General features: G+C 40.6%; 1 protein-coding gene and 1 long non-coding RNA gene across 3 annotated transcripts; one reads left to right on the forward strand and one right to left on the reverse strand.

Annotated features, from left to right (window-relative positions):
- Positions 1-750: 750 nt before the first annotated feature.
- On the forward strand, positions 751-3,140 carry LOC149989832 (uncharacterized). The gene is made up of 2 exons (XR_016501399.1): positions 751-1,980; positions 2,136-3,140. It is a non-coding gene; the product is annotated as an uncharacterized LOC149989832 (long non-coding RNA).
- Positions 3,141-3,810: 670 nt separating this feature from the next.
- On the reverse strand, positions 3,811-11,802 carry LOC112282636 (phospholipid-transporting ATPase 1). 2 transcript variants are annotated; one of them, XM_024520518.3, is made up of 12 exons: positions 11,661-11,802; positions 10,843-11,118; positions 10,487-10,589; positions 10,219-10,306; positions 7,842-9,833; positions 7,325-7,613; positions 6,893-7,030; positions 6,185-6,574; positions 5,842-5,965; positions 5,412-5,631; positions 4,739-5,209; positions 3,811-4,432 (listed from the first exon to the last, which is right to left on the reverse strand). In XM_024520518.3, exons 5-12 carry the CDS (start codon positions 9,734-9,736, stop codon positions 4,186-4,188), a joined length of 3,774 nt encoding a protein of 1,257 aa, XP_024376286.1. In that variant the 5' UTR covers positions 9,737-9,833; positions 10,219-10,306; positions 10,487-10,589; positions 10,843-11,118; positions 11,661-11,802; the 3' UTR covers positions 3,811-4,185. The 2 variants fall into 2 exon arrangements, with proteins under 2 accessions (XP_024376286.1, XP_024376297.1); XM_024520529.3 differs by lacking the exon at positions 11,661-11,802 and having other exon boundaries at positions 10,867-11,088.
- Positions 11,803-25,571: the final 13,769 nt, after the last annotated feature.

The raw sequence follows: 25,571 nt of genomic DNA on the forward strand, positions 1-25,571 counted from the left end.
CATTGGCAATATCAGATTATTTCACCTATATTTTTTGTGATTACTTTTCAAAAATATTTTCAATTGTTTTTATACAATGTTATTAATTAAAACACCAGTTTATTCTTGGTAAATTTTCATTACTGAAAAATAAAAATAAAAATATTCTGAATTACATTCTAATATGTATAGAACTTATCATGGTGATGGAAGAAAATAATACAGATATATAGCACGTCAAAATATTCCAACTTGAATGATTACATGATAAATATATATATATATATATATATAAGAGTCAAAAATTAAGAAACAAGAAAAGGATTACATTTTATGTCGATATCTTCTTATTTTAAAGGTATATTTACAACGTTCTTAATTAGAAATAAAATTTAAAATTTTTTCATAATATTTATTTAAATTTAATAAAATTGTAGAAATTGTCAGAAATGTGTATTTACTTAGTTATTAAAAAATAGTTATTTCTTGTAGACAATCAGATGAATCTCTTTCCAATACAAGATCGATTTCGTAATTTGCAACCATTTTCAACAATTTAGATATGTGCAAATATTTCACCCAATCGGATGAATAGTTTTTGCGTCTTAATCGGCTCGTGCTCATGACCTCAAATCTCGTGTGAACAGAGCATGTTTGGAATTTGAAAAGATCTCCCGCCATTTCCCCGCATGGGTTCCCTCGTTACCGTCACCCCGCCAAAGCACCACTAATCTCACCCTAACCACAAAAACAACACTAAGCAGTCATTGATCTCACCGTTAATCACTGGAACAGCACTAAGCCTACCACTACTCATGACCTTTACACTTTTTAACCAATTCAGCGCCGCGACAGTCTGTGTTGGCCCAAGCGTTGTAACAATGAGCCGAATATTTCCGGTCCACTTCACGCTCTTGTCTATAGTACCGTGAAGACTACGCGTTATATTTTTGGGTTTGGAATTACGACAATATTGTGAGAAACAAGTCGTCGGAGTAATTTGTAGCATGAATTGGTTGAGTTTTGATTCTGAACCGTTTGTGAGTCGTGTGTCGAGGGATGTTCGAGGTTCAATTGGCGGTGAAAGCTTGCGTTACGTTTGAGATGTGTTTGAGGTTGTGCTTGAGGTGATTAGGTGCAATTTTTGATTTAACACTGAAGTTTGAGACCGATCGGGTGTGTAAGAGTTTGTGATCTTGCTATAAACTGGGTGTTGTAAATAGCGTTTCGTCGGTAAGAATTTGAAGTGTTTCGGAGCATCGACAATGTCGATAACGCCCTCGTTCATGTGTGTTGTCACCTTTCTAGTTGTAGCCTTCATTGTGCTGGGTCTTGTGGTGATACTTAGTCCTTATGTCAAGTATGCCAAACACTTTACAGGCCACTGAAAGACAGATTGTGAAATCCTGATATCTTCAGAAGTTTTCAAATCGTAGATCGTCGATTACTATGGAGACTCTGTGGTCTGCTACCACGATGGCACTCCAGATCGCAGTCAATAATGCGTCTCAATTTTCAAATTTCTCTTCGTGCTCCTGCGATCATTAACCGCACCATGGCTTTCACTGTAACCCTAAACTTACTGCTCCAAGTGTTAATTATCCCTCGTGTGTATATGATGTGAAAATTGAACTCTAAAACCAGCATAATGTGCTTAGTATCGCACATATGCATAATTGCAGAGGTTGCACTAAAATCTTCTAAATATCTTTATTGATAGCACTAATTAGTGTTCGAGTAATGCTGTATTTGGAGTCATTGATCCTGATGACAATTGGGTTTAAAACTCCATCTCCGACTCAGGCAATATTTTAGGAACGTTGAAATTGACATTTCATACCCTTCCGAACGGTCGGGGATTAACAGTGATAAAATTCTCACGTCACCTCCGTTAATCTTCGCAACGGCGACTTGTCGGGAACAGTCTCTTTGAAATTGCACAGTCTCTACGAAAACCACGATTACTTTCGGGTCCCATAATCCTGCGGCTTTCGGAAATAGGTAAGCACTATCCCGCATGAATTCCTTTGTTTGTAGTACTCACAGAACCTGGAGTAATACTGAGTGACTCCTACAAATCCTTACCTGCTATTATTCACTTGTCAACTACGTGCTACTTGCATGTCATTCCCATCACTTCAGATGTAACTCTTCAGGTGCCAGGTCTGGAAAACTGGTCCTGCTCAACGGGGTTCCTTCTTCACTGTACGAGAAGTGGATCAGGCAGGGGGTTGGTGCTCTTGTTGACAAGAAAAGGATCGTTGGAGAGGGGTCCATTGGCACCGTCTATCAGGCAACTACAAGTGATGGAACGATCTTCGCCTTAAAGAAGTTCAGCACTTTGGAATTAATGAGAGACGCTGAGGAGATCGAGGTTAACATGCGCAGCCTAGACCACGTGCGGAACCCGAACCTGGTGAAGGTTCAAGGCTTCTACTTGACGACGACGTTGAAGCTGATCTTGTCTAAATTCGGTCTAAATGGAACCCTTTCAGATTGTGTGCACAATTCAAATCAGGCTGTAAATCCCTCACTGGGTCAGCAAATGTGTATATGGATGAGAGGTTGGAGGGAAAATTAATGACTTCAGTCCAAGCTGGAATACCACAAGGCACTCAGTTACGTTGCTCTTGAACATGCTTGAGAAGCCTGCGCGTTTATGAGAAGTGTGACGTTTAAGTTCTTAAGGGTGCAACAGGCAGATAGCCTTGTGAAGGTAGGCACTGTTCTGGTGGGAATCCACGTTAGAGACAAATTGGAACAGAGGAGACTTTGGGAGTGCATTTTCCCGTGATCCAGCGATTATGGTGGTTGAAGCTGTGAATATTAATTTTGCGATTATCTGCACTCTCCAGGTAAGTGACAATGGCTATGGAGGTGCTTTATCCTCTCATCTCTTTTGGATCAATGTTGCAGTTTTGTGAATATGCCGAACAGTTGTGCAAGTAATGGCTACATGCAACATATTACATGGAAGACACGTAAATAGCATATGCAGTGTGTGCCCATATCCAGTGCAGTTGACAGAAGCACATGGCCACATTAACTGCCTCAACCTGCTCATCACGTACATGACTGAAATAGGAAGTGTAATAACCTTTCGTTTGCCTCATTTGCAAGCGAACAAGTAAATGTAAACAAGAACATACAGAAATTAGTCATATCTCGACTACTTCAAACAAGAGCACCCAACTTTAACCTAGCGTCTGGACTTGTCCATAAATTATTACTAAAAGCAACTATCACCCTGGTCTCAAGAACTTCCGCTTGAATTTCCCAATCCGCATTCACTGCGACTAGGAGAATCGCAGCCTGGAGTCGAAACCATAAATCTCATGATCTGCGTGTTTCTTAAAAAAATATCTACCATGCAAACAGTCTCACTCATAATTTGTAACTGAGTGGTATGTCTCATATCTACTAGGTTACACAATCTTGGCTCACTGAGGAAATTTCAGATCACGAAAACGATTTCAGTAGTGAAAAATTGTATAGTTTGATCACCCAAAATTTGAATCCTTCACTTGCAACCACACTGAATCACTATGACTGTAATCAAATTTAGTACCAGGTCCAGGATCCAAAAAGCGGGAGATGATCAAACCATACAATTTTTCACTACTTGCCTAAAGAGATGGGTTAGTAAAATTAATTGGGATGATTGCCAGAAGTCTAGAACCACATCATTATCCCTGAGATGATTCGCCAAATTAGATTTGATACCCTCCGATGTCCAGACAAATATGCTCACCGATGTACTTCTACGGGTTTCATGCATTTTTCTTCAGGCGGAAGCCTCGAGCAGAATGATAGTTGCAGGTACTCAGAAAGTGATCAAGGAACATCACAGATTTTGCCTCATGTTAGGTGAGGTCTCTATTGAATTTGATACAGCTCAAGAAAACAAATGGTTGCACACGCAACATATCCAACAAATCAATTGCGTTGTATCTCAGACGTAATGGCTCATTGGGAAATGGCTACTAAAAAATGCTTCAAGGCCCGCACAAGGATCTAAGTGTATAGCCTTCAAATTTCAATCGACTATCGGTTAATTCTCCCCTTGGCCTATGATTTAAGGACCAGCAGGACATAAAGTGGCGTTAAGGTGAATTTTACTCACTTCGCTGCTACAGAACTTTCACTGCACTCAAGCGAAGCATTGAGGAGTTTCAGAGATAATCTGATACCAGCAGACAAATCAATTCAGACAGCGGTTGGCGGAGGGGGTTGTATCAAGCTTGAACTAGACTGATGAACGTCATTAAGCTCCAAGTCTGTCACTTGTTGACCACTAGGAAGTAGAATCTCGGCCTCCCTTGCAATGTGAAGATCAGATGGCCAGAACCATTGCTTCAATAACTTCACACAAAATCGTGGCAACAGCGCTAATATAACAGTTAATAGCAGAGTAAACCAGAACCTAACAGACCCACTCATATGAAATACAACCCTGCACACAAAAAAGAGAACACATAAAAAGCAAATTGAGTCCAGTAAGAACCACATCTAAACATTCTGCAAGCCTGACACTGCAAGTTAACAGATCCTAGAAGAAAACTATACCACAAAGGAGAGTATTAAGGGTCATCGTATGCAAATGACTAAAGCCAAGCCTAAGCCAAGGAATAGTTGACCAGATTATACCTAAAATTATGTTATCTCACAGGTAACATCATACCTTTTGCACTTTTATCCCAGGATTACGTGCAGTACATAAGAGCACAAAATACGAAATTCAACAAACCAATAAACATACCAGTGATTAGGGAGAAGGTCCGGGACAGATAATAAGGCATCCATGACTAGTTGGCATATATATGTCACAAGAGTAGAAGCCCAAATCGCGACATGTTCGATCCATGTCCATCGCTTGATGTCCATCGCCAGATGTGTATTTACCAAGATGACAACTGCCATGCACCACACTAAGCCCAAACCATACAAGTCTACATCCGTTACCTTATAGATAAAGTAAGGGACATAAAAGAGTACTAAACTCTGCCAAAGAGTGTCCAACATGGTAATCCAGAAAAGACGCTGGTTGTAAGCTTCTTCTCGCTGGCCAGACCCATATAACGGTGGATAAACGTACAGTGTCTTCTGATTCACATCCATGTCTAGTATGCCTACTACTATTGTCGGAACGGAGGTGTAAATAAGGGAAAAGAACACTAAATTCCAATCAGTGAGAGCTGACTGTGCTGAATAAGCTGCATAAAATATGAACCTGGTTAAGCACAACATAATGCTTGAAGTTAGACGAGTATTTCGCATGTTCACAAACAGTATCACATCAACATACCTTTAATAGATCTAAAAATTCAAAAACAAAAGTCCACTTGGAAAACTAGTTGATAGCGGATGTGAACTTGGCATTCAAAAACAACATTCAACCAAATAAAAGCAAATTCAAGAAGCAATAAATTTACCAGAAAAGCATCATTACAAAAACAGCATTGCGATAAAAGTTGTAGAGAACCATGTAGCCCAAACGCTCATAGTTCCAGTGACCATGCACGAGGAGCAATTTCTTGAGGAACCGAAATTGACCAATTGCGAAATCAGAGGCCATGACAGCCTGCCTCCCTTCCTGCCCACTGATGCCCACTCCGACGTCGGCCATTTGTATCATCGAGACGTCGTTTGCACCTGCGATAAAGAAACGACACATTAAATGATCTACACTACCAGAACGTACTTGATGCCAGTAGCTGCTGCTATCACCTTCTAAGACAGATTCAACACTTATGTGAATAAAAAACTTCGGTTGAGAAATTCTCCTATGATGTAACTATAACTCATACAGTTATGTTTTTCCAAAAACAGTATATCAACAAGTGAGGATAATGCAAGACACACCATCACCGACTGCCAAAGTCATCTTCCCAGCTTTCCGTTTGACGAGGGAAACAATGCCAGCCTTCTGTAAAGGAGCAACTCGACAGCAGATCACCACTTTGCAAGCCGTTGCAAGTTCATAAAGCTGTTCCAACAAACAAGGAACATTGAAGTATAAAAAAAATGTTCGAAGCCAACTTTATGAGGTCAACCCTCAATTAGATCCATTTAGGTAATTGACAAGAAAACCCATATGCATAGGCAAAAGACAATTTAAATTCCTACAATTATAGGCGCAAGATTCAACATTGGTATGGGATTTAGCATCTCTTTGATTTGCGCACAAAAGATTGGTAGCACTTACATCTTTTTCCAATGCAGACGTTAAGGCATGTACCAAACTGTTCCCATCAATAATGAGGGCTAGAGGTTGGTTGAACCTGCTATTACTATCTGCTGATTCTCCAGTCACTTCATCATGTCCACTATTAGCAGCATCTATACCATTTTGACGTTTCCATGAAAACAACTTTTTTTCTGGTGGTGGTTTTATGACATACTTCGCCTTTGCACCTAAAATCTTAGAGCGACAACCTTCAAATGTGCTTTCATTAATGATGATTTGCTGCATATCCCGAGTAAGAAGCAGACACGAGAATCCTATGGAGATGGCTGTCTCTTGCTTATCACCAGTCAAAACCCATAATTTGATACCTGCCTCCCTAAGTAATTGAATGGTTTCAGGAACCCCACCCTAGAAGAATGAAATCAAGAACGTGAAGTTAGACTTAGTCGATCCTACAAGTCGGACTGAAAGAGGTAAGGTCGTAGCAATATACATCATTCAGCAGAATACCTACCGCTGCTTCATACATCCTCGATCATGAATGAGAAGTTTTCATACAACGTGAAAAAAAAGATATCCAACAAAACCTCAAATGGCCAAGGGGACCATCAAAATATGCATCTGAGCATCTGCTCAAACTGAGACTACAGAAATCCGACTAGTTATTAAGAGTAGTCTATAGATAACAAATATGATTTATCATCTACATCAGAAGCAGAAGCATACCTGAAGTTGGTCCTCAATTCCAGTGGCACCTAAAAGACTAAGATTGCACTCCACCAGTTCTGCGGCATTGCGCATCAAGCCAACCCTATCATGCAAAGCACTACTTGCTTTCACGTAGTGAAAATGCCAATCCTCAACCTGAAGCCACCCGAAAAATAGGATTACGATAAATTATAATTGTTGAGATCAGGGAAAATAGGAACAGAAATCCTAAATCCTATCAGCGTATCCATGAAGGGTGAGCAGAAAGACGATACTTCATGTGACTCAAAGCACCTCATATTGATGTCAATTGTTAAGATTCAAATATCATTCACATAAAGTTCTGATAGTCCACCTCTGCCATGTTCTCCTGAATCTCGCTGTATGCATAGCTTATGCTTACACTTTGTCAACATGGAATTCACATATAACTGGCTGATATGGTTTTACCTCTTTCCGAGTAAGCACCTTTGATGCTACTACAAGTGTCCGCAAACCTTTACGGGCATAATTATCCAGATGTTTCAAAGTTGCACTCATCACCCCATCAGAAGGCTGTAACTCATCCACTGACTCACTTCCTCCAATTGAGTACTCATCCCCACCTTCGCCAACGATACTCAAGAGGGAGGAATCAGCGCCTTTCATTAAGAGTTTGATGACTTTATCGGGACCCTCCACTACAACTGACATGCGCTTCCTCACGCTATCAAATTCGTGAATCCCCAATACTTCATACCTGCTTGCATGAGGAAGGATTTACTAAGGAAGTAACACCCGTATTATTTGTTTCTATCTAGATGTTAAGATCATATACGATATGATGAAAACCAAGAGTATAAAATAATTTAACAGATCAAGAAAACTAAAAAAAGGAAAGAGAAGAAGAGAAGGAATGAAAAGAAAAGAAAAATACAAAAATTAATAACGTATAATTCGGCGCAATACAAGTCAAATCTTCACTTACCTCCGCCGATCTCCACAGACGTCTATGACGATGCTTGCAGAAGTCCTCTCAAGAAGGGTGAATCCGTAAGCTGCAGCAGCTGCTACAAGAGCTTGCTCGTCTGGAGACTCTCCTTGATACTCTATAAATCCTAAACTATCTCCATTACCATTAACTGCCTCCATTTCCAACTGACCCGAAGCAGATTTCTTCACCCATGTTGGAACAATCGTATTGCATGCGGCCAAAACAAGAAAATATTCCCATACTAAATGTCGAGCAGGTGCGGGTTCTGGACTATCCAATATACGACGCAATTCCGAGTCAACTTTGATGCTTTTCCCGATCTCAGTGTCCGCAGGGCTAATTGAACCGTCAGCTTTAACTGGCACTGTATCAACAGTAATCTTCGCGTAGCTATAATCTACACCGCCAATGCTTGCTGAGTCAAATTGCATCTTGTTCTCCGTTAATGTACCCGTTTTGTCAGAAAAGAGATACTTTACCTGACCTAAATCTTCGTTGATATTCAATGCCCGGCACTGGAATCTTGTATTTGAACTTTCATGGTACATCTCTCTGTCTCGTGTCATAAAATACGATTGTCCAAGTCGTACTAACTCCATTGAAATATACAAAGATAAGGGAATCATGATTTGAAACCTGATAATGCAACTCAAGAAACCAATAGCTCCCTCGCCCCACTCGCCGTAAAATCTGTAATTCTCTCCTGTCAGATCTTGTTTTTTATAATAAGGGAGGACTGATAATATATCAGAATTGGAGTTTACCCAAAGACCCATTCCCAATCCACCTATGAAGCAAATAATGATCAAAAAAACTGCAAGCCAACCCGTTTCTCTGTTCATATAATGTTCCAGTCTACTCCGTTTTGACTGAGCTCCAGCGCTATTTAGCATGGCCTTTGTCTCTCTACCCGCATAAACAACAACCCCAAGTACCCAGACAGTATTCTTCAGCTCACAACCCCGTAGGATGATGTTGTTAGCCGCCAGCGGTACCATAACTCCCGATCCCAAATCCATGCGACCTTGGAACTCGTAAATATTCCTATTTGGAGTCTCACATACAATAGTACCCTTCAAAGGTCTTTGCTCGGGATGCTCAACAGTGAACTCCTTCCTCGCATACCTGCTCTTCAAGTTTGACTCCCCATCAAGGTTCAGAGTTTCGACATAACAAACTCCAGATGGATCACTTGAAGCAAGCAAGACTATGTCGCAGGGAACAGTCTCGTTGGCAAGGACTTTCACCACCTCTCCTACCTGAATGTTCTTCCACTTCTTATCCTGAAACTTATCGATTTGAAACACCAAAGATTTACGATTATTCTCCCTCTTATCCGACCGACGTCGGCCAAAGTCCTCATAACCATCTTTGATAGCTGTGACCACTAGCACCAGTATAAGAGGGAAAAGAGAAGCAGTTCTTCCAAAAACTGCAAGTTGTGGAATTTGATTTAGAATAACAATAAAGAGAAAGTAAATATATGCAAAGCGATGGAATTGCTCGAACAGATTCTTTGGTAGAAATGACAAAATAGTATATTTTGTGGTTCGCACTGTGTTCCCTGCCATGTTGAAGTTTTTGTTAGTTCGATCTGGATTGTTGATATACACGACCCTCAGTGAGTCATCCTCTCTCAGACTGGGTCTTCGAGTAGAAGATAGCCTACGCGAGCCAGACAATCTTTGCGAGCCAGATAATCTTTGTGAACCAGAAGCTGTCCTCTTAGGTGCTCCATTGGAAACTTCTTCCGAATCCCTCCTAACCATGACCGCGATTTCCCCCTGTGGTTTTCTATCTGCCTCAATCCTCTCGCCTGTTTGGGCTTCATTGCTCACAGACGGCACGTCCTGTGAACGCCCACCAGGAAAGGACTCCAACTCAGGCATAGAGGTTTCAAATACTATCCCAACGAGGTTTATGAGGGCGAATGACAGTAGATTAATAATAATCTACATACGGCTTGCTGTCCTGACGTCCCTGTCCCTGAACACACATACCACATAGGAATCATTCGAACCTACTTCAGTCGTTCCCGCTGTTTTTTGGACGCCAATTTAACACCCATACGTCAACAAACAGCATGTATAAATGAATGCTCGACTCCCAAATCCTTCTAGTACAAGAAATCGAAGAAAAAGAAAACACAGATTTGAATATAGTCAAGCTGACATCACTAGTTGATTTCTAACATCACGTATTCCTACCTTCGACCCACGTATGTCACTTTTTCGAAGGGACTGTCAATTTCAGCAGGCCGCATACATCCTGCACAGAACTACTTAAAGGAAGCGCATTCACAATCTCTCCAAGCAAATTGAAGTCCAATGACATAGGTTCCTCAAGATGAGGTTGGTTAAATAGCCCATACCTGAGGAAAAGACGGCTGGTTGAACATAAGACAAATTTGAATCATTCTCTCGTGTTTACAATTTGTACAGGATAGTATCCTAAAACACCTGCATGTAGTTGAATCAAATAATCATCATTAGATTCAAGCCACTGTTAAATATCAATCCAGTAGTATATTGCAATATCTAAGCTTCCATTGCAAACTCAAAAATCCTTGTTGACACAATTACTATCAGTGGCGAATGCTCGCTTCAGCTAAAAAAACAGGAGAAGAACTTGCGAATTACAGATTTTCATCGATATGCTGGAGGGGAGAAGTGAGTGGCAAGCAGCTTAAGCTTGACAAAGTGTTGCTAGCGGTCGAGAAAGGGGCTCCTCCCAGCTATGCTCCTGCGTGTTGCAACAAGGTAATGATGAAACCAAACAATCCAGGGACTAAAACTTCAATTTCTTGACCGCAATGCGCTATTCTAACGTGGATGATTCAAGTGCCGGGTAAGGATGAAGGTAAAGACCATAATTGTTTGGAAATAAAACCCTTGTCTCTGATCGATTAAGCAATCCAAGGATACTAATGAACAAGACAATCAACGAGCAAGCTTCATGATATCTAAAGCGAGTAGGAAATCAGAGAGAAAAATACCATTTGGTCAAAGAAGGGCATTACATTCTTTGAAGTTGGAGTAAATGTGCCCGATGACCTGGTGCTGACGTTCGACTGATCCTTAGAAATCCTTGGCACTTCGCCCGACAAACTTTCTTCAGGGGTCATTTTTGCACTTAAAATGAAAAACTACAACCTCATTTCAGTGCTCTCGTAGGTACAAGATGTTTGTATTTGCACCAATACGGGTGGTTTATCTAAAATTTCGCGAATCCGTCATAGAAACTCATTGTAGTTGAATTGCATCTTCGAAGCCTAAAATAAACCATTTCCAAGCCATGCAAAGAGGTTCAATGTAGCCCTACGTGCTCGTAAGTTGACTTCAACTAAAGACAAAGGTACTGATAATCTCAAACCCTAACACAAGTAGGATCGGCATGAAACAGTTTACGGTTACAGCAAACGAGCATATGCATTAGTTTTCGTAAAACCCCTCCTGTACAAAATCCGACCATCTAAAAAATACGCCATCGAGTTCACAACAAAAACACTTCTCCGCTGCGATGTTTCAGGTTTACACAACAGACTCCCGCTAATCAAAGACGTGATGCCGCCGAGTGAGTGATCCCAAAATCCATGCTACAAAATTTCTCTTCGCCTCTCAGAAACTCACATTCCCTATGTACGCTACCCAAAAAAAAAAATCGTACAGTTACAGTCAGCTTCCACAAAGAGAAAGAATCCAACCAGCTCACAACAGCCAACAAATCACGAATTATCTCAAGCGGAACAAAACCCCACCATTAACCGCTTGACAACCTCAACAATCCGCGCAGAAAAACCGTGTAAAAAAGTACCTAAATTTCACTTGAATTCGGATCTCGGACACTTGGTCCGGAAATCGGACATAACAAAGGGGGTTGGTTTGAAGCAGTGGACAGGAGCACGAGACAGAGACTGAGGACGAGGAGACGTGATCGGCACGTATGGAGACTCCGCCACCTCATTCCAAATCTACCGTTCCGATTGTACTGCTGAGATCCATAGATGAACATCGCGGAGACACGCCTGAGAAGCTACCCCTGCAAATACCTAATTCGAATACGTCCAAATTAGAAGCTTGCTTTTGAACATCAGCGTTATCGACAAAGCGGGTCAGTGACGCCGTCCTTCAATTCCAAGTCGCATATTATGCGGTCAAACCTTCGCGACCCACATCAGCATCTCCTGCGATCATACGATCATTCCCCCAAAAGTCCGCCACGTTGACTGGACTTTGGGCGCGAGGGGGAATGGGCTCCGCAAACCTCGATTAGGGAGTCTGTGCGGAACAGTCTGCCGCACTCATATCGCTCCGCTCACACTGTGCTTTCTTGCAAACTGTTGCTCTAATCTGACCATACTGTGCTCACATGGTTCGATCACCCTTTGTTACGTTCTAGTATAAGCGCGGTGGTCACCAGAGATACGATTCTGGCTGTATTCGAGGGACCCAGAGGGGGGTGGAATTAGGGTTGTGCCCCTGTGGTCGCGTTGATAGGCTTCTGTTGTCCGTGACTAACTCGATGTGATGATGAATACTCGTGTTAGCACCATGGCGACATACGCTGACCGTGTCAGAGGAGCGTCGCACAGAGCCATATGACAGAATGCGATTGGAATCAAGAAGGGCTCGCCCGGTCGAGTCAGGGGACAGCATCGCGGGCTTACAGGACGCTTTCTCAAGTATTTTTGCCCAACAACAGAACCCCACCGGGACGCTTTACCCCACGAAGGCCCTGCCAGGTGAAGACCTACCGGCTGGTTACTCCCCCAGCTACGCGGGTTTCTTGCTCAGAGATACTGATCGAGTCATCAAGGTAGACCAAGCGCTGGTGAAACAAGAAATGGATTTCCTCACAAATTTGGTGGCCACCGCTTGCTTTGTAGGAGGTAAGCCTCCGAATACCCAACTCCGACATTGGTTAACCCAAGTGCAGGAAACAGTGCAGGGGTCATTGACGCTGGGCCGCAACCTTGGGAAAGGTTTACTTTTGGTTAAATCAGATACCACAAACACACTGAACAAACTTCTGCTCACAACCCCGAATAGGTCGTCACAGGGACTTTGCATCTTCCAGAGATGGGTCCCTGGATTCGAACCTTTCTCAGAACGGGGTTGCATCATGGATGGAAAGACGACCGGCATGAAGATTCCCATCTGGGTCACTCTAAAACAAATCCCGGACGAGTTTCGGGGAGTTGCACAACAAATTGCGGAAGGAATCGGCGAGCTACTGGGGGCGGATTCTGCAAATTCAAAGACAGAAGACCCCCGTTTTTGCCTAGCCCTCAGCTCCGTACTGGGGTGGGTGCCCTCAGTCACGGTTTACAACGAAAAAACCAAGACTAATATCACTATTCTAATCGGCTACAACTACCTACCCCTTCGCTGTCGTTACTGCCTTGATACCAAGCACCGGATTCGTGACTGCCCTGCCCGCTTGGAGAACATGAAGCCACGAGGGCACACCACAGTATCGCATCACCATCACACGGGAGGTCGAAAGCCAACCCGAGAGAAAGAGAAACCAAACACAGCTCAGCACTCGACCCAGCCACGCGGACCTCTGCCCGCAAGATTCAGCCAGCCGTCGAACGCGGAATTCCATATCTTTGTTTCCAAACATAAGCGTAAAGGCAGGGGGCACCCATCAATGAATTCTAGATGGAACCTGGGCCCTTCAGGAGAGCAGATGCCACACCCTGCCATCCAGCCTCCAGAAGTAACTCCTGGGACTCACGTAGTCACCTCCACAGGACCCATTCGCATCGTTCCGCCATCTCCTGATCAACTCATGCACCTAGTCGTAGTCACCACCCCCCGATCTCCAGATCCATCCTCCCCCAGCCACCATGAGTCTATACTATGGTCTCAAGCTAGCGGGTCGCAAACGTGCACCCGAGGCCGAACCCCTGACATCTCCATCGGAATAGTTGGAAGCGGAGGCTTCGATCCATTACGGAAGTCCTTTACCAATTGTAGCGCGACAGGACTTGAACTCCTTCCCAGTGGGGTCACTTGGTGAGGGACCTTCAGTTGACTCAAGTTTTATCCGTTGCACACAGACGACTCCGTGCCCAGGTTTCCCCCTTGCCACCACTTCGGGTGCATGACAATAACCAGAACATCCACGGCCCCCGTGTTCTGTATGCTCCTTTCCCCCGTGTTCAACATCTCATGGGGGGGGTACTCTAGACAGCTGGATTTCTTCGGCGATTTCCGCAGGCTCATTAAATGGTATAAGACACTTAGTCTCAAGAAAGCCAAGGAGCGCCAAGCCCGCGAAGTTGCACTCCAAATTCGTTTACAACGCGCACAGGCAGATCTTCAACAAATCCCGACGTGCCCACATACACTGACCTTATTGGCGAACATTCAGGATGAGATAACCCGTTTTGAGTCCTGGCGCATAGACGACCAGCAAATCCCCTCGCGAGTCCGGTAGCGAGCTAAGGGCGACTCGGTCATGAAGGAATTTTACCGCGAGGTAAAACAACATGCCCCCCCAAAGTAACCTCACCGAACTGGAAAATACAGAGGGAGAGGTCTGCCGTTGTCAAAGCCAGATGGAGGAGATCTGTCCATTTTCTTCGCCGCACTGTATTCAGACCGGACACTAGACCCTGACAAGGACACCGCGCAAGATCAAATACTCAACCAAACCCAGCACCTCTTGTCCGCGGCAATGATCGCATCTCTCCGCAAGCCTCTATCGCTGGAGGAACTAACTCAAGTCTCCATGCACATGGAACCGCAGAAGTCCCCCCGGCGGACGGCGTCGTAACCAAATTCTTCAAACACATGTGGCCGGTAATCGGCCCCGACTACCTTCGCATGATCCGAGAAGCCACCACAAGAGGAAGTTTGCCGCCAGGAGTTACTGATGGCTTGATTATCCTTCTGCACAAAGGAGGGACGCGCAGCTTTCTGAATAACTGGCGCCCCATAACCTTGCTCAACTCCACTTACAAACTCTTTGCTAAAGTCCTCCAGCTCCACTTACAACCCATTCTCATGCAGGTGGTCAGCCTCGATCAGTCCGCATTTTTACCGTTGAGATTCATTTTGGATAACATCTTCCTGACGAATGAAACCATCCACCACGCGAAAAAAACAAACCAACCGCTTGTGTTCCTTAAGGTCGACTTCTCTAAAGCCTACGACGAAGTCGACCTGGGTTTTCTTTTTGAAGCAATGGGGAGAATTGGATTTCCAATGGAGTTCATTGGGATGACGAAAATCCTCTTCCGTGACGCGGCAGCCTGCATGAGTGTAAATGGCCAGTTGACCAGTGCCTTCCACATCCGTCAAGGGGTGAGGCAGGGGTGCCCGTTGGCACCCTACCTCATCCAACTGATCGGAGAGATTCTAAATCAGTGTATTAAAAAAGAGGCTAGCTGCAGTCGGATCAAGGGGATAAATATCCCCCGGGGCGTCCGAGCCTCAAACGCTCGCATAGTACGCCGATGGTACTTCGTTAACTTCACATGGTGAGGCGACGGGGGTCCGGCATGCGGTAGCTACCCTGAATACTTTCAGTTCCGCTTCTGGCCTACTAATAAACTGGGCGAAATCTGCTGCCTACTGGTGGAGCCCGAGTTCCGGACCTCGCTCTCAAGAGGGAGAGGTCTCGAAGCTGCTGGGTTCCCCCTTCAGACTCTCCCTCCAGGCAGCCCAGGTCGACCAATTCCTCCTAGATCGTATCGAATGCAAACTCAAATATTGGGTGTCGACCAAAATTAACTCCACTGGCAGGGCCGTAGTAGTCAATGGGATATTGATTTCTGCAATGCTGTACTTTCTCGCAAATTGGGGGGGGCACCAAAGTGGGCATCCGGCGAGTCATCAGCAAGCGGCGAAATTTTCTTTGGGCCAGCTCTAACCAGCAAGCCAGAGCTCGGGTAGCATGGAAAACGTGTTGCCTCAAGAGGAATGAAGGTCTTACGTGGACGCTAAGTCGTCCAGCAAGATCTAGGTAATGGGTAGTTGTTAGTCATAGGTAAGGTAGTCACATTTCTCCCGTACCCTCTGTAGTAATTGATACGAGGGGCTTGTATTTTACTATCTTTGTTTGCAATTGAACAAAGTTCGATTTGTGCAAAAAATCAAAAAAACAAACAAACAAAAACAAAAACTTTCTATGTTTCTTTTGAACATTCCTATTCTTGCTTTTGTTGGATGGATTTCCATTAAAACAAGTTCTAGAATCCTTCTTTTTTTTCTTTTTTTCCTTTTTTTTGACACAAATGAAGATTTCTTTATTACAAAGGTTAGTGTACAGAAACCCAGCTAGGTCTAGCCAAGAGGATTAGGTAACTTACTATGATTAAAGACAAAACTACCATTAGAATCCACTAGATTCCACTCCTGCTTATTTTAATGCTAAGAAGCCAAAATTCTGTTTTTACAACATTGTTGCTGGAACTCCTAAATCCACTTACCGGCTTGTAAGGGCTTGAGTTGTATCTTTTGATGTATTCCATTAAAAACCACATCATTCTACCATGATCCATTAAGTGCAATTAGTATATTCTATTAAAAACTACATCATTTTTCTAAATCCAAATTGACCAAATGACCACTCTCTATAGCAGAAGCCAAAGTTGACTCACTCTCTTAAAGTGCTTGGAGATTTTGTATGCAAATAAACAATGTTTCTATGAAAAGATGAACTATGAGAGGCTTGCATGTATGTTGATTGCGATTCTTGCAATACCACTACTTCATAAGGCGATCATGGAGAGGCTTTTAGATATGGTGCCATCATTTCTCCTCTTTCATGGCCTAGTCATTCATTTTGGATTCAAAGCAAGTAATTTAGAATGTGAACTTCCCATCTCTAGACTTATATTGTGGAGCAACATTTCCAAAATCTATGAAAGACTAATTTTGTGGTGCTTGTCAAACACACATAACAAATTTGATCTATGGTGCCATTTACCCTCTCTCTTTACTCATTCACAGCTATAACTTAGTGCCAAGTAAGTGAAAGGACTTTGGTCCCTTTCAACATCTTTTTTTTGTTCCATACGTTTGTCTACTTCAGCCTAAAATTTGAAGGCAGCATTCTATTCTATTTTTGAGTTACTACATTCTCAATTACATGTCGCTTCCAAATCCAAAGTTGTCCCATTTTTGTTGTATAATGCATAAAGAAGACTTGCCCTAGTGATTGATAACAACCAAGATTTCATATTAGATGGTCGATCTAGCCATAGTATAAGAAAACAATTCTTTTACTTGTCCCTTGTCATACAAACACATTTCAAGATCTTCAAATGGTATTGATGACCTAAATTGTATTCTAAGCCTCTTTCTTTGCTTGTTGATTTTATCTACATCAATATTTTGTAAAAATTTTGATTCATTTTTTTGTTAGGTTGTTTATCCTATCTATTTTAATAGCAAAGAATATCTAGATTTTTTTGAAATTTAAAGTGGCTTCTTTGGTCATATTAACTTCTTATACCACGATGGTTAAGTTAAAGTCCTTAGTGGAGTAGACCTCTGCCTATTCTTGTCTTTGTAGTTGTGTTGCAAGGTATATCATGAACTCACTCTATTGTTGATAGAGAAGGATGAACAACACACCTTGTACCTTTTTCTTTTCTTTCAGAATCAAACCAATTTTGGGCTTTCAAAAAGTTAAAAAAAGTGTTCCTAGCAATTTGTCCACTATCCTCTTATTTGCCTAACATATCTTCAAGTCATTTATCTACAAAAAGCAAGTAGGTAAATAGTCATATCTCTTATAGCTATTCAATTTGAGCCAATTAATAATTAGGCCAAAACCTAGGCAAAATGTATCCAAAATGTCGATAGTATGTCTTATATTTTCTTCTTCCCCAAATAAGGTTAAAGAGGTGACATCTGCATATTGTGCCATGATTTATTATCTATACTTCATATGAAGTTGAATCTTTTTAATGGCTCTTAGCTTAATTTCTTTAGTAATTGTGAAATTGAAAGATTCTTCAACAACAAAGAAGAGGTAAGAATCTAATAGACATCCTTGTCTTACCTCTCTTGTGATAAATAAAAAAATCAAATAACATCCATTAAAATTTATCTTAATTAATATATTTACTAATAATAGTATAATTATGAAATTAAATTCTCTAAAAAAATCTATTTTTTTTTTAGGTAAGAAGTTCCATTCAACTATATCATAAGCTTTAGAAAAATCCAATTTTATAAAAAAATAAGTTTGTCTAATTTTTGTACCTATGGCATAGTTTTATGAATCAATAATAAGTTTACATTTTGTTACATTTTGTTGTTACGAAACATAATAAGCCCTATAAAATTTTATGTATTTGAGTATTTTTTCAAAGAAGAGGAGGCATGGTGAAGCACCTCAAATCTTTTAAATATAATGTTGAACTTCTTTAGTTTGAAAGAATTGCACATTTATAATATAAAGAGATTTTTAGTATAATTTCAACTCCAAATTCACTTGTTTCTATATTGCAAAATGATTGGAGTATGCACTATTATCTAAGATCAAATAATCATATCTTACAATGATCTTTCTTGATACCATGAATATATAAGTATAGTGAAGCCAAGTTATTGCATGATTATTGTTCAACCACCTATTATCTCAACTAAACTTAAGCAAGTATAATGTAAGAAAATTATTGGCCATTTGAAGCCCAATTGTGAGTATATAAAACAATCTTTGCTAATTGTACGTGAGAATTACGAAGTCTATATTTGACTTATCACTACTCTTTTTGATAAAACTTCAATTCTTTGTAAGAATCCACCAATTATCACCAAGAAGTCTCTTAATAAGCTCTATCTATAATGCATATCATTCTTATGCAATGTATAAGGTATATATATTTAAAATTGATAAGTCATCCATAGACACTCTTCAAAGTGAGATCTACTATGCTCTTCCAAACCTCAAGTATCTCAATGAAAATACAAAAGGAGACAACTAGAGAGAGATCAAGTGCCTAATCTTACTACTTCAAATACCTTCTTTGTTCAATATGTGATTGTAAACAATGTGAGTTTTTAGCTCAAAAAACTAGCTTCTAGCCATACTTGATTTTTTAGAGCCAATATATTATTGTCTTACAACTTATGCTCTTATATACAAAAAATATCAACTTTGCTTTGAAATTCCAGCAAATAATTTTGAATTATTTTTATTATATCTGTATCATTTAATCTTTACATGTTATGAGTTAGTTTTGTAATTTTCATGATTTAGATTGATTGAAGGAGTGTTTTGATCTTTGTTAGTCTCTATCTAAACCATAGAGTTTGGACTATGGATTTCTCTTCTCTTTGTAAAAAATAAGACTTTAGATCATTTCAAAAGAGTAATCTACTAGCTCATATAAGCCAAAGATTTATTTGACATCCACACTTGAGATAAGTGAGTCATATCAACTTCTAAGCCTTTGCTTCTTAACCAATCGTTAAATAGAGGTGTTAAGTAGGTGGTTAGTTTTCAAATGTTCTTGGAAGTTTGTTTAATTGTCTTTATGGAGGCGCTTAAGATTATAATGTCCCTTCAGACTGTGGTTTATTTCTTCTCTATAAGCTTGTACAAAAATGAATATTTATCTTTTATAAATTTTCATAAATTTCACCTATTTAAATTGATATGAATGGATTATCTCTATTTACGTTGACGTCTAGATGGTTGAATTGGAAGTCACCTCTTTTATTTTAAGGGCTGCATAGTATGTTCTATGGTATATTGAAGGCAATAATATTCTATCTCAATTCGTCCAAGCTAGTATCTTCTTTTGACTAATCTATTGTCAAGGACAAGAACTCGATGAAAGCTAAAGAGTAAGTGAGACTTTTCTCAAAAAAGAAATAGGACAAAATAGAAATATGTATATTAAGAAAGAAACTGGAATGGCTATTGCCAAAATACAAGAAAACTAGAGACCCTTGAAACTAGACTAGAAGCAAGAAAGGAGTTGACAAGAGTGAAGAAGCCTTCACTCTTGTCTCTATATATACTATCTAACTAGGGGCTACGTGGCGACGTTCTATAGGACCTCCAATATGTGTTGATTTTGTAGGATACATGCCTTGACTTACAAGGCAAGTTTTCCTACGTGTGGGCCACATAGTTAGCTTGATCTTCAAGCTAACAACATGTGTGGCACATGGCCAACTTGTTGACCACGTTTCTAATCCAAAAAGTCAATTAAAGACACCTATGAAGTCAAAGCAGCGTCTAGGAAGTTTCTAGGAAGCTTCTATATTAAATATTATACAATTAACTTACTTTTATCTACTTTTACTTACTTCTACCTATTTCTATATGTAATTATTAGCTTACATGATTATGGCCGTGACATTACCCCCCCTTCTAGAGATGAGTTCCACGAGGAGCGGTCATCATATGTTGAGGAAATCTATGATGCGACGAATTATATTCGCCACATACTCTGATCTCTGTTCTCTTCGAAGATGATTGATAGGGCCTCTCAACCATCGGTAGTGTCCCATACCAGGGCGGGAAGACCACCCAGTTATTTGATCATTATTGAGGCCTTCATAACTTCCTTCGAATAGAATATTCGGAACACCATCAGGAGTTGTTCCTACCTCTAGCAAAATCACCAAACATCGGGAGTCCCTTCCCAAATCGTGATACTAAACGCATTGTATCTCACCATCTGTTCGAGGAAGAACATGTCGTTCTTGAAGATCTTCATCTCGATTGCGTCGTCTTGAAGGTTGTGACAATCGTAATGTCTCGTCCGGCAGGTCAGCAAACGAAGGTTCTTGAGTTGAATCCGCTGGTTGTTGGCTCTCCATCTAATTAGCATCACAAATGTAAAGAAGTTACAAACAAGGATAGGAAATTGAATGTTATCTTGCCTCAATCTTGTCTCTTTTATAAGAGAGGTTTTCATCTTGGTTTTGATGGATGTCATTGATGAAAAACTTTGACTTTAGCTGATGCATTTCCTAGATTCCTGGATGGCTCCCATGTGCGCTCACTAATATCATATCCGCGCGAATGAACAAGATATTCCAGCTTATTTCGGCGCCGCCTTGAGTCTAATATCTCTTCCACCTCAAATTCTTCATTATTATCTACTTCTATAGGAGGCGATGGCATTTGTCTTCTTCCTTGTATATCCACTGTCTTATATGGTTCAAGAAGAGACACGTGGAATACATAATGGATCTTCATTGACTCCGGTAGATGTAACCGATATGCAACTGGGTTGATCTGTTCAGAAACAGAAAAGGGGCCAAGCCTACGATAGTCCAATTTGTCACAAGGTCGAGTGGTCTTGATATTACGACGAAGTAGCCATACCTTATCACCCACGTTGAGTTGTGGTTGCTCTTTACGATATACATCTGCATTTATCTTTTGTCGTTCTTGAGCTTTCTTCAACTGCGCCTTCATTATTGCATGTAACTCTGACAACCGATTTGCCATGTCTTCTGCTGCAGGATTATCAACTTTTGAAAAATCAAAAGTATCAAGTCGTGGATGATAGCCATAATTGGCAAAGAAAGGTGTTTGTTGCGTGGAAGAATGTACTGTATTATTATAAGCAAACTCTGCCAATGGCAGAAGGATTGTCCAATCATCTTGTTGGTAGTTGATGGTACACCTTAAATACTGTTCCAAAACTTGGTTTACGCGCTCTGTTTGTCCATCAGTTTGAGGATGGAAAGCTGAAGATAGCTTTATGTCCACTTTTAAAATCTTGAAAAGAGTCCTCCAAAATCTCGACACAAATTGAGTTCCCCTATCCGATATGATATCTTTAGGTAATCCATGATAGCGATAGATATTATCAATGAAAAGCTTAGCTGTTTCTTCACCTGTGATAGATTTTGTACATGGCATAAAATGTGCCATCTTGGTGAAACGATCTACTATCACAAATATAGAATCATAAGATCTTGAGTTTGGAAGATCTGTGATGAAATCCATAGAAACAGAAGACCATGGTTGTTCTGGTATAGGTAATGGCTGAAGAAGTCCATAAGATCGATGACGAGGAATTTTTGATCTTGAACAAATATCACATGATTGTACAAAGTCTTTGACTGACTTCCACATTTGTGGCCACCAAAAATCTCTTGATATGAGTTCCAAAGTCTTATTATATCCAAAGTGACCTGCTGCTGGAAAGTCATGACGTGCTTGAAGAACACGCAAACGTGCTTTTCCTTCTGGAACATATAGGCATCCTTCAAAATATAATAGATTATTCTTGAACTCGATCTTAGAAGAATCATGAGACTTGGAAGAATTATTCTCGATATCATAAACAAGAGGGTCTGAGGACATACTGGACTGGATTTGCTTGAGAAAAGTTGAATCAACAGTCAGTGTAGATTTCACTGCTTGGAGATTAAATTGCTCCGGTTTCAAGAGGACCGTTCTTTGTTGCTCAAAAGCTGCATCTCCTTCTTTTGGTGCAAAATAAGAACGTCTAGACAGGGCATCGGACAAACCTTGTTGTTTTCCTGGCCGATAAGTGATAATGAAGTCGAATCTTGACAAAGACATACTCCAACGAGCTTGACGACGATTCAACACGCGTGCTGACATGAAATACTCGAGGTTCTTGTGATCTGTATACACAGTGACTGGACTAGAAGCACCTTCTAGATAATGACGCCATTCTTGAAAAGAATCCACGATTGCAAGAAGTTCTTTATCGTGGATCTCATAATTGATCTCGGCTGCTGAGAATTTTCTTGAATGAAAAGCTATCGGATGAAGTTTGTCATCTGTTCCCATTTGTGATAAAACTGCACCCAAGGCAAAATCCGATGCGTCTGTTTCCATAAAAAATACCTTGAAAAAGTCAACACGATATAAGACTGGTGCAGAGACAAACGATGTCTTCAAGGCTTCAAATGCTGCTTCCGCTTCTTGATTCCATTGGAATTTATCTTTACTAGTCAAGCGTGTAAGTGGAGTTGCAACTCGTGAGAAATCTTTGATGAAGATCCGATAGTAATTGGCAAATCCCAAGAAACATTGGACATCTCTTACTGTCCTTGGAATCTTCTAATTCATGATTGTTTGGACTTTCTTATAATCCATCATGAGACCATCATTTGAAATGATGTATCCTAAAAAGTCAACTTGAGTAGTGTGAAATACACACTTTTCCATCTTGGCGTACAATCCTGCATCTCTAAGTTTTTGTAATACTTGACGAACATGTATTTCATGTTCTTCAACATTCTTAGAATAAATCAGGATATCGTCTAGGTAGCAGACGACAAAATTGTCTAAGAATTCACGAAATACATCATTCATGAGATGTTGAAAAGCAGCTGGTGCATTCGTGAGTCCAAAAGGCATGACATTGTATTCAAAGTGTCCGTACCTGGTTCGAAACGTAGTCTTCCATTCATCTCCTTCTTTGATCCGTACTAGATTATATGCTCCTCTTAGATCTATTTTTGTATAGATCTTAGCTTGATTTAACTGGTCAAGGAGTCATGATATCAAAGGTAATGGATACATGTTCTTGATTGTGATCTTGTTGAGTCCTCGATAGTCAACACACATTCGTAAAGATCCATCTTTTTTCTTTACGAATAAAATTGGAGCTCCTGCTGGAGATTTTGAATGGCGTATGAAATTCTTCGCTAAATTCTCGTCAATATATGTCTTGAGTTCAGCCAACTCATCTTGCGATAAACTGTAAATTGGTCCAAATGGTGGCTGAATTCCTTCCTTGAGATCGATTGAACAATCGTATGGGCGATGCTCAGGAAGAATATCTGCATTCTTTTTCTCAAAAACGTCTTGATAATCTTGATATTGACTTGGAATGCCACTTGAAGTCTTTACGCTTTCAGAAATAGGTGCAGCATAAATAGCAAAAGTTGATCCTTCTTTTGCTGCGTGTATAAATGCTTTTGCACCTATAAGTGCAGATTTTACTATACTAGACTTATGGTTTTTTACTTGATTAATAGAACTGTTACTAATGCTCCGAGGAAAATCAAGTTTACGAGAAATCCAATCTATTCGAGGATTATACTTTTCTAACCATGATAAGCCTAAAATTATTGGATTAGAGGGAGATCTAATTATATTAAAAATTACGCAACTACTATGACCATTTATTACTACATCTACAGGAAGTGTTTCGTGAGTTACATCTCCAGAAGACAACGGACGACCATCTATGACTTCTACGTGTACAGGTTTAGTTTTTTGTATTAATGATATTCTATGACATCTAGCAAATTCTTCATCTAAAAAACAAGCTGAGGCTCCTGAATCTATCAAGGCAGAGGCTTTGTAATTATTAGGTCCTAAACGCACATCTATTATAAAACAAGGAGATGGTTCTGAGGAGAGGATAGGACCTTCATTAGAAGTTGTACAAGATTCCAGCCGCACGGTCCCTATTGTAGCTGGACGTACTCGTTTTCCGACATACTGTCTTCTTTGACAGTCGTACTCCTCATTTTGTAGTTACGTCGCTTCTTTGGACAATGTTGAGCAGTGTGCTTAGGTTCTCCACAATATAAGCACAATCCTTCTTGTTGACGACGAGACTTTTCTTGCTCAGTAAGAGGTTTGAAACGTACCGCATCAATTTGCATATCCTCTACTTCTGAAGGTATGTGTTGAGGAGACGTCGGTGTTGCCATTGAATTGTAGCAACGTTGAGGCCCACTTGTGCGACTCTCGGATCGAAATTCAAAAAGTCGATTGTCGCACTTCACAGCAAAGTCAATTGCTTGATTCAATGTTTGAGGATCAGGTAAATTAAGCATCAATTTCTTTACCTCATATTGTAATCCGTAGAGAAATTGACTCACAAGTGCGGCATCATCCCACTTGATATCAGTTGCAAGTTGTCGAAATTGCGAAGCATATAATGTTACTGATCGATTGCCTTGTCGCAAAATACGGATCTTGTTGGTTGCAACACGAATTGCATCATGTTCTCCAAACATGGATCGAAACTCCGCCAAAAAAGCCTCCAGATTATCCAATATTGGATCTCGTCGTTCAAGAAAAGATGAAAACCATGACAATGCTGAACCTGAAAGAAGTGTACCAATGAATCTAACTTGTGACCCTGGAGTTGGATAGCTCTGGGGTTGAAGTTCAATCACTAGTTGGACCTGATTGATGAATCCTCGAAACTTGGATCTGGTACCATCAAACTTCTCGGGCAAGGCAACTCTCGGTTCTCTAACACTCGAAGGGTGTTCCATTCTGGGAGAAGGGACATGGTTTGGTGCAGATGTTGAAGCAGCCCCAATCATCTCTATATCTTCACTTCCTACCATTCTTGTTGCTCCTTGTGGTGGTAAATTGAGTTGATGCATCGCAAGCATTAACTCCCTCAATTGTTCTTGCATCTGTGCCATTGTACTCTTCATTTCAACAAGCTCTTAGAAAAGAGAAGATGTCTAATAACGCTCAAAACAAATAGAAGAGAGGAATTGATAACAAAGAAAATACTAAGAACAATATCAGTTTAAAAGAGGGTAATCCGCAACTTCTAATGCGCTTATGTCTTATCAAGAAAAAGGGGTAATCCACTCTTAATCAAGAAAAGACAAAGCTCTGATATTGTAAGTGTACTCTTGTCAATCTGTCAAGGACAAGAACTCGATGAAAGCTAAAGAGTAAGTGAGACTTTTCTCAAAAAAGAAATAGGACAAAATAGAAATATGTATATTAAGAAAGAAACTGGAATGGCTATTGCCAAAATACAAGAAAACTAGA

Source organism: Physcomitrium patens, chromosome 1 (genome assembly GCF_059467195.1).
Source record: "Physcomitrium patens ecotype Gransden chromosome 1, ASM5946719v1, whole genome shotgun sequence".
NCBI classification, from domain to species: Eukaryota; Viridiplantae; Streptophyta; class Bryopsida; order Funariales; family Funariaceae; genus Physcomitrium; species Physcomitrium patens.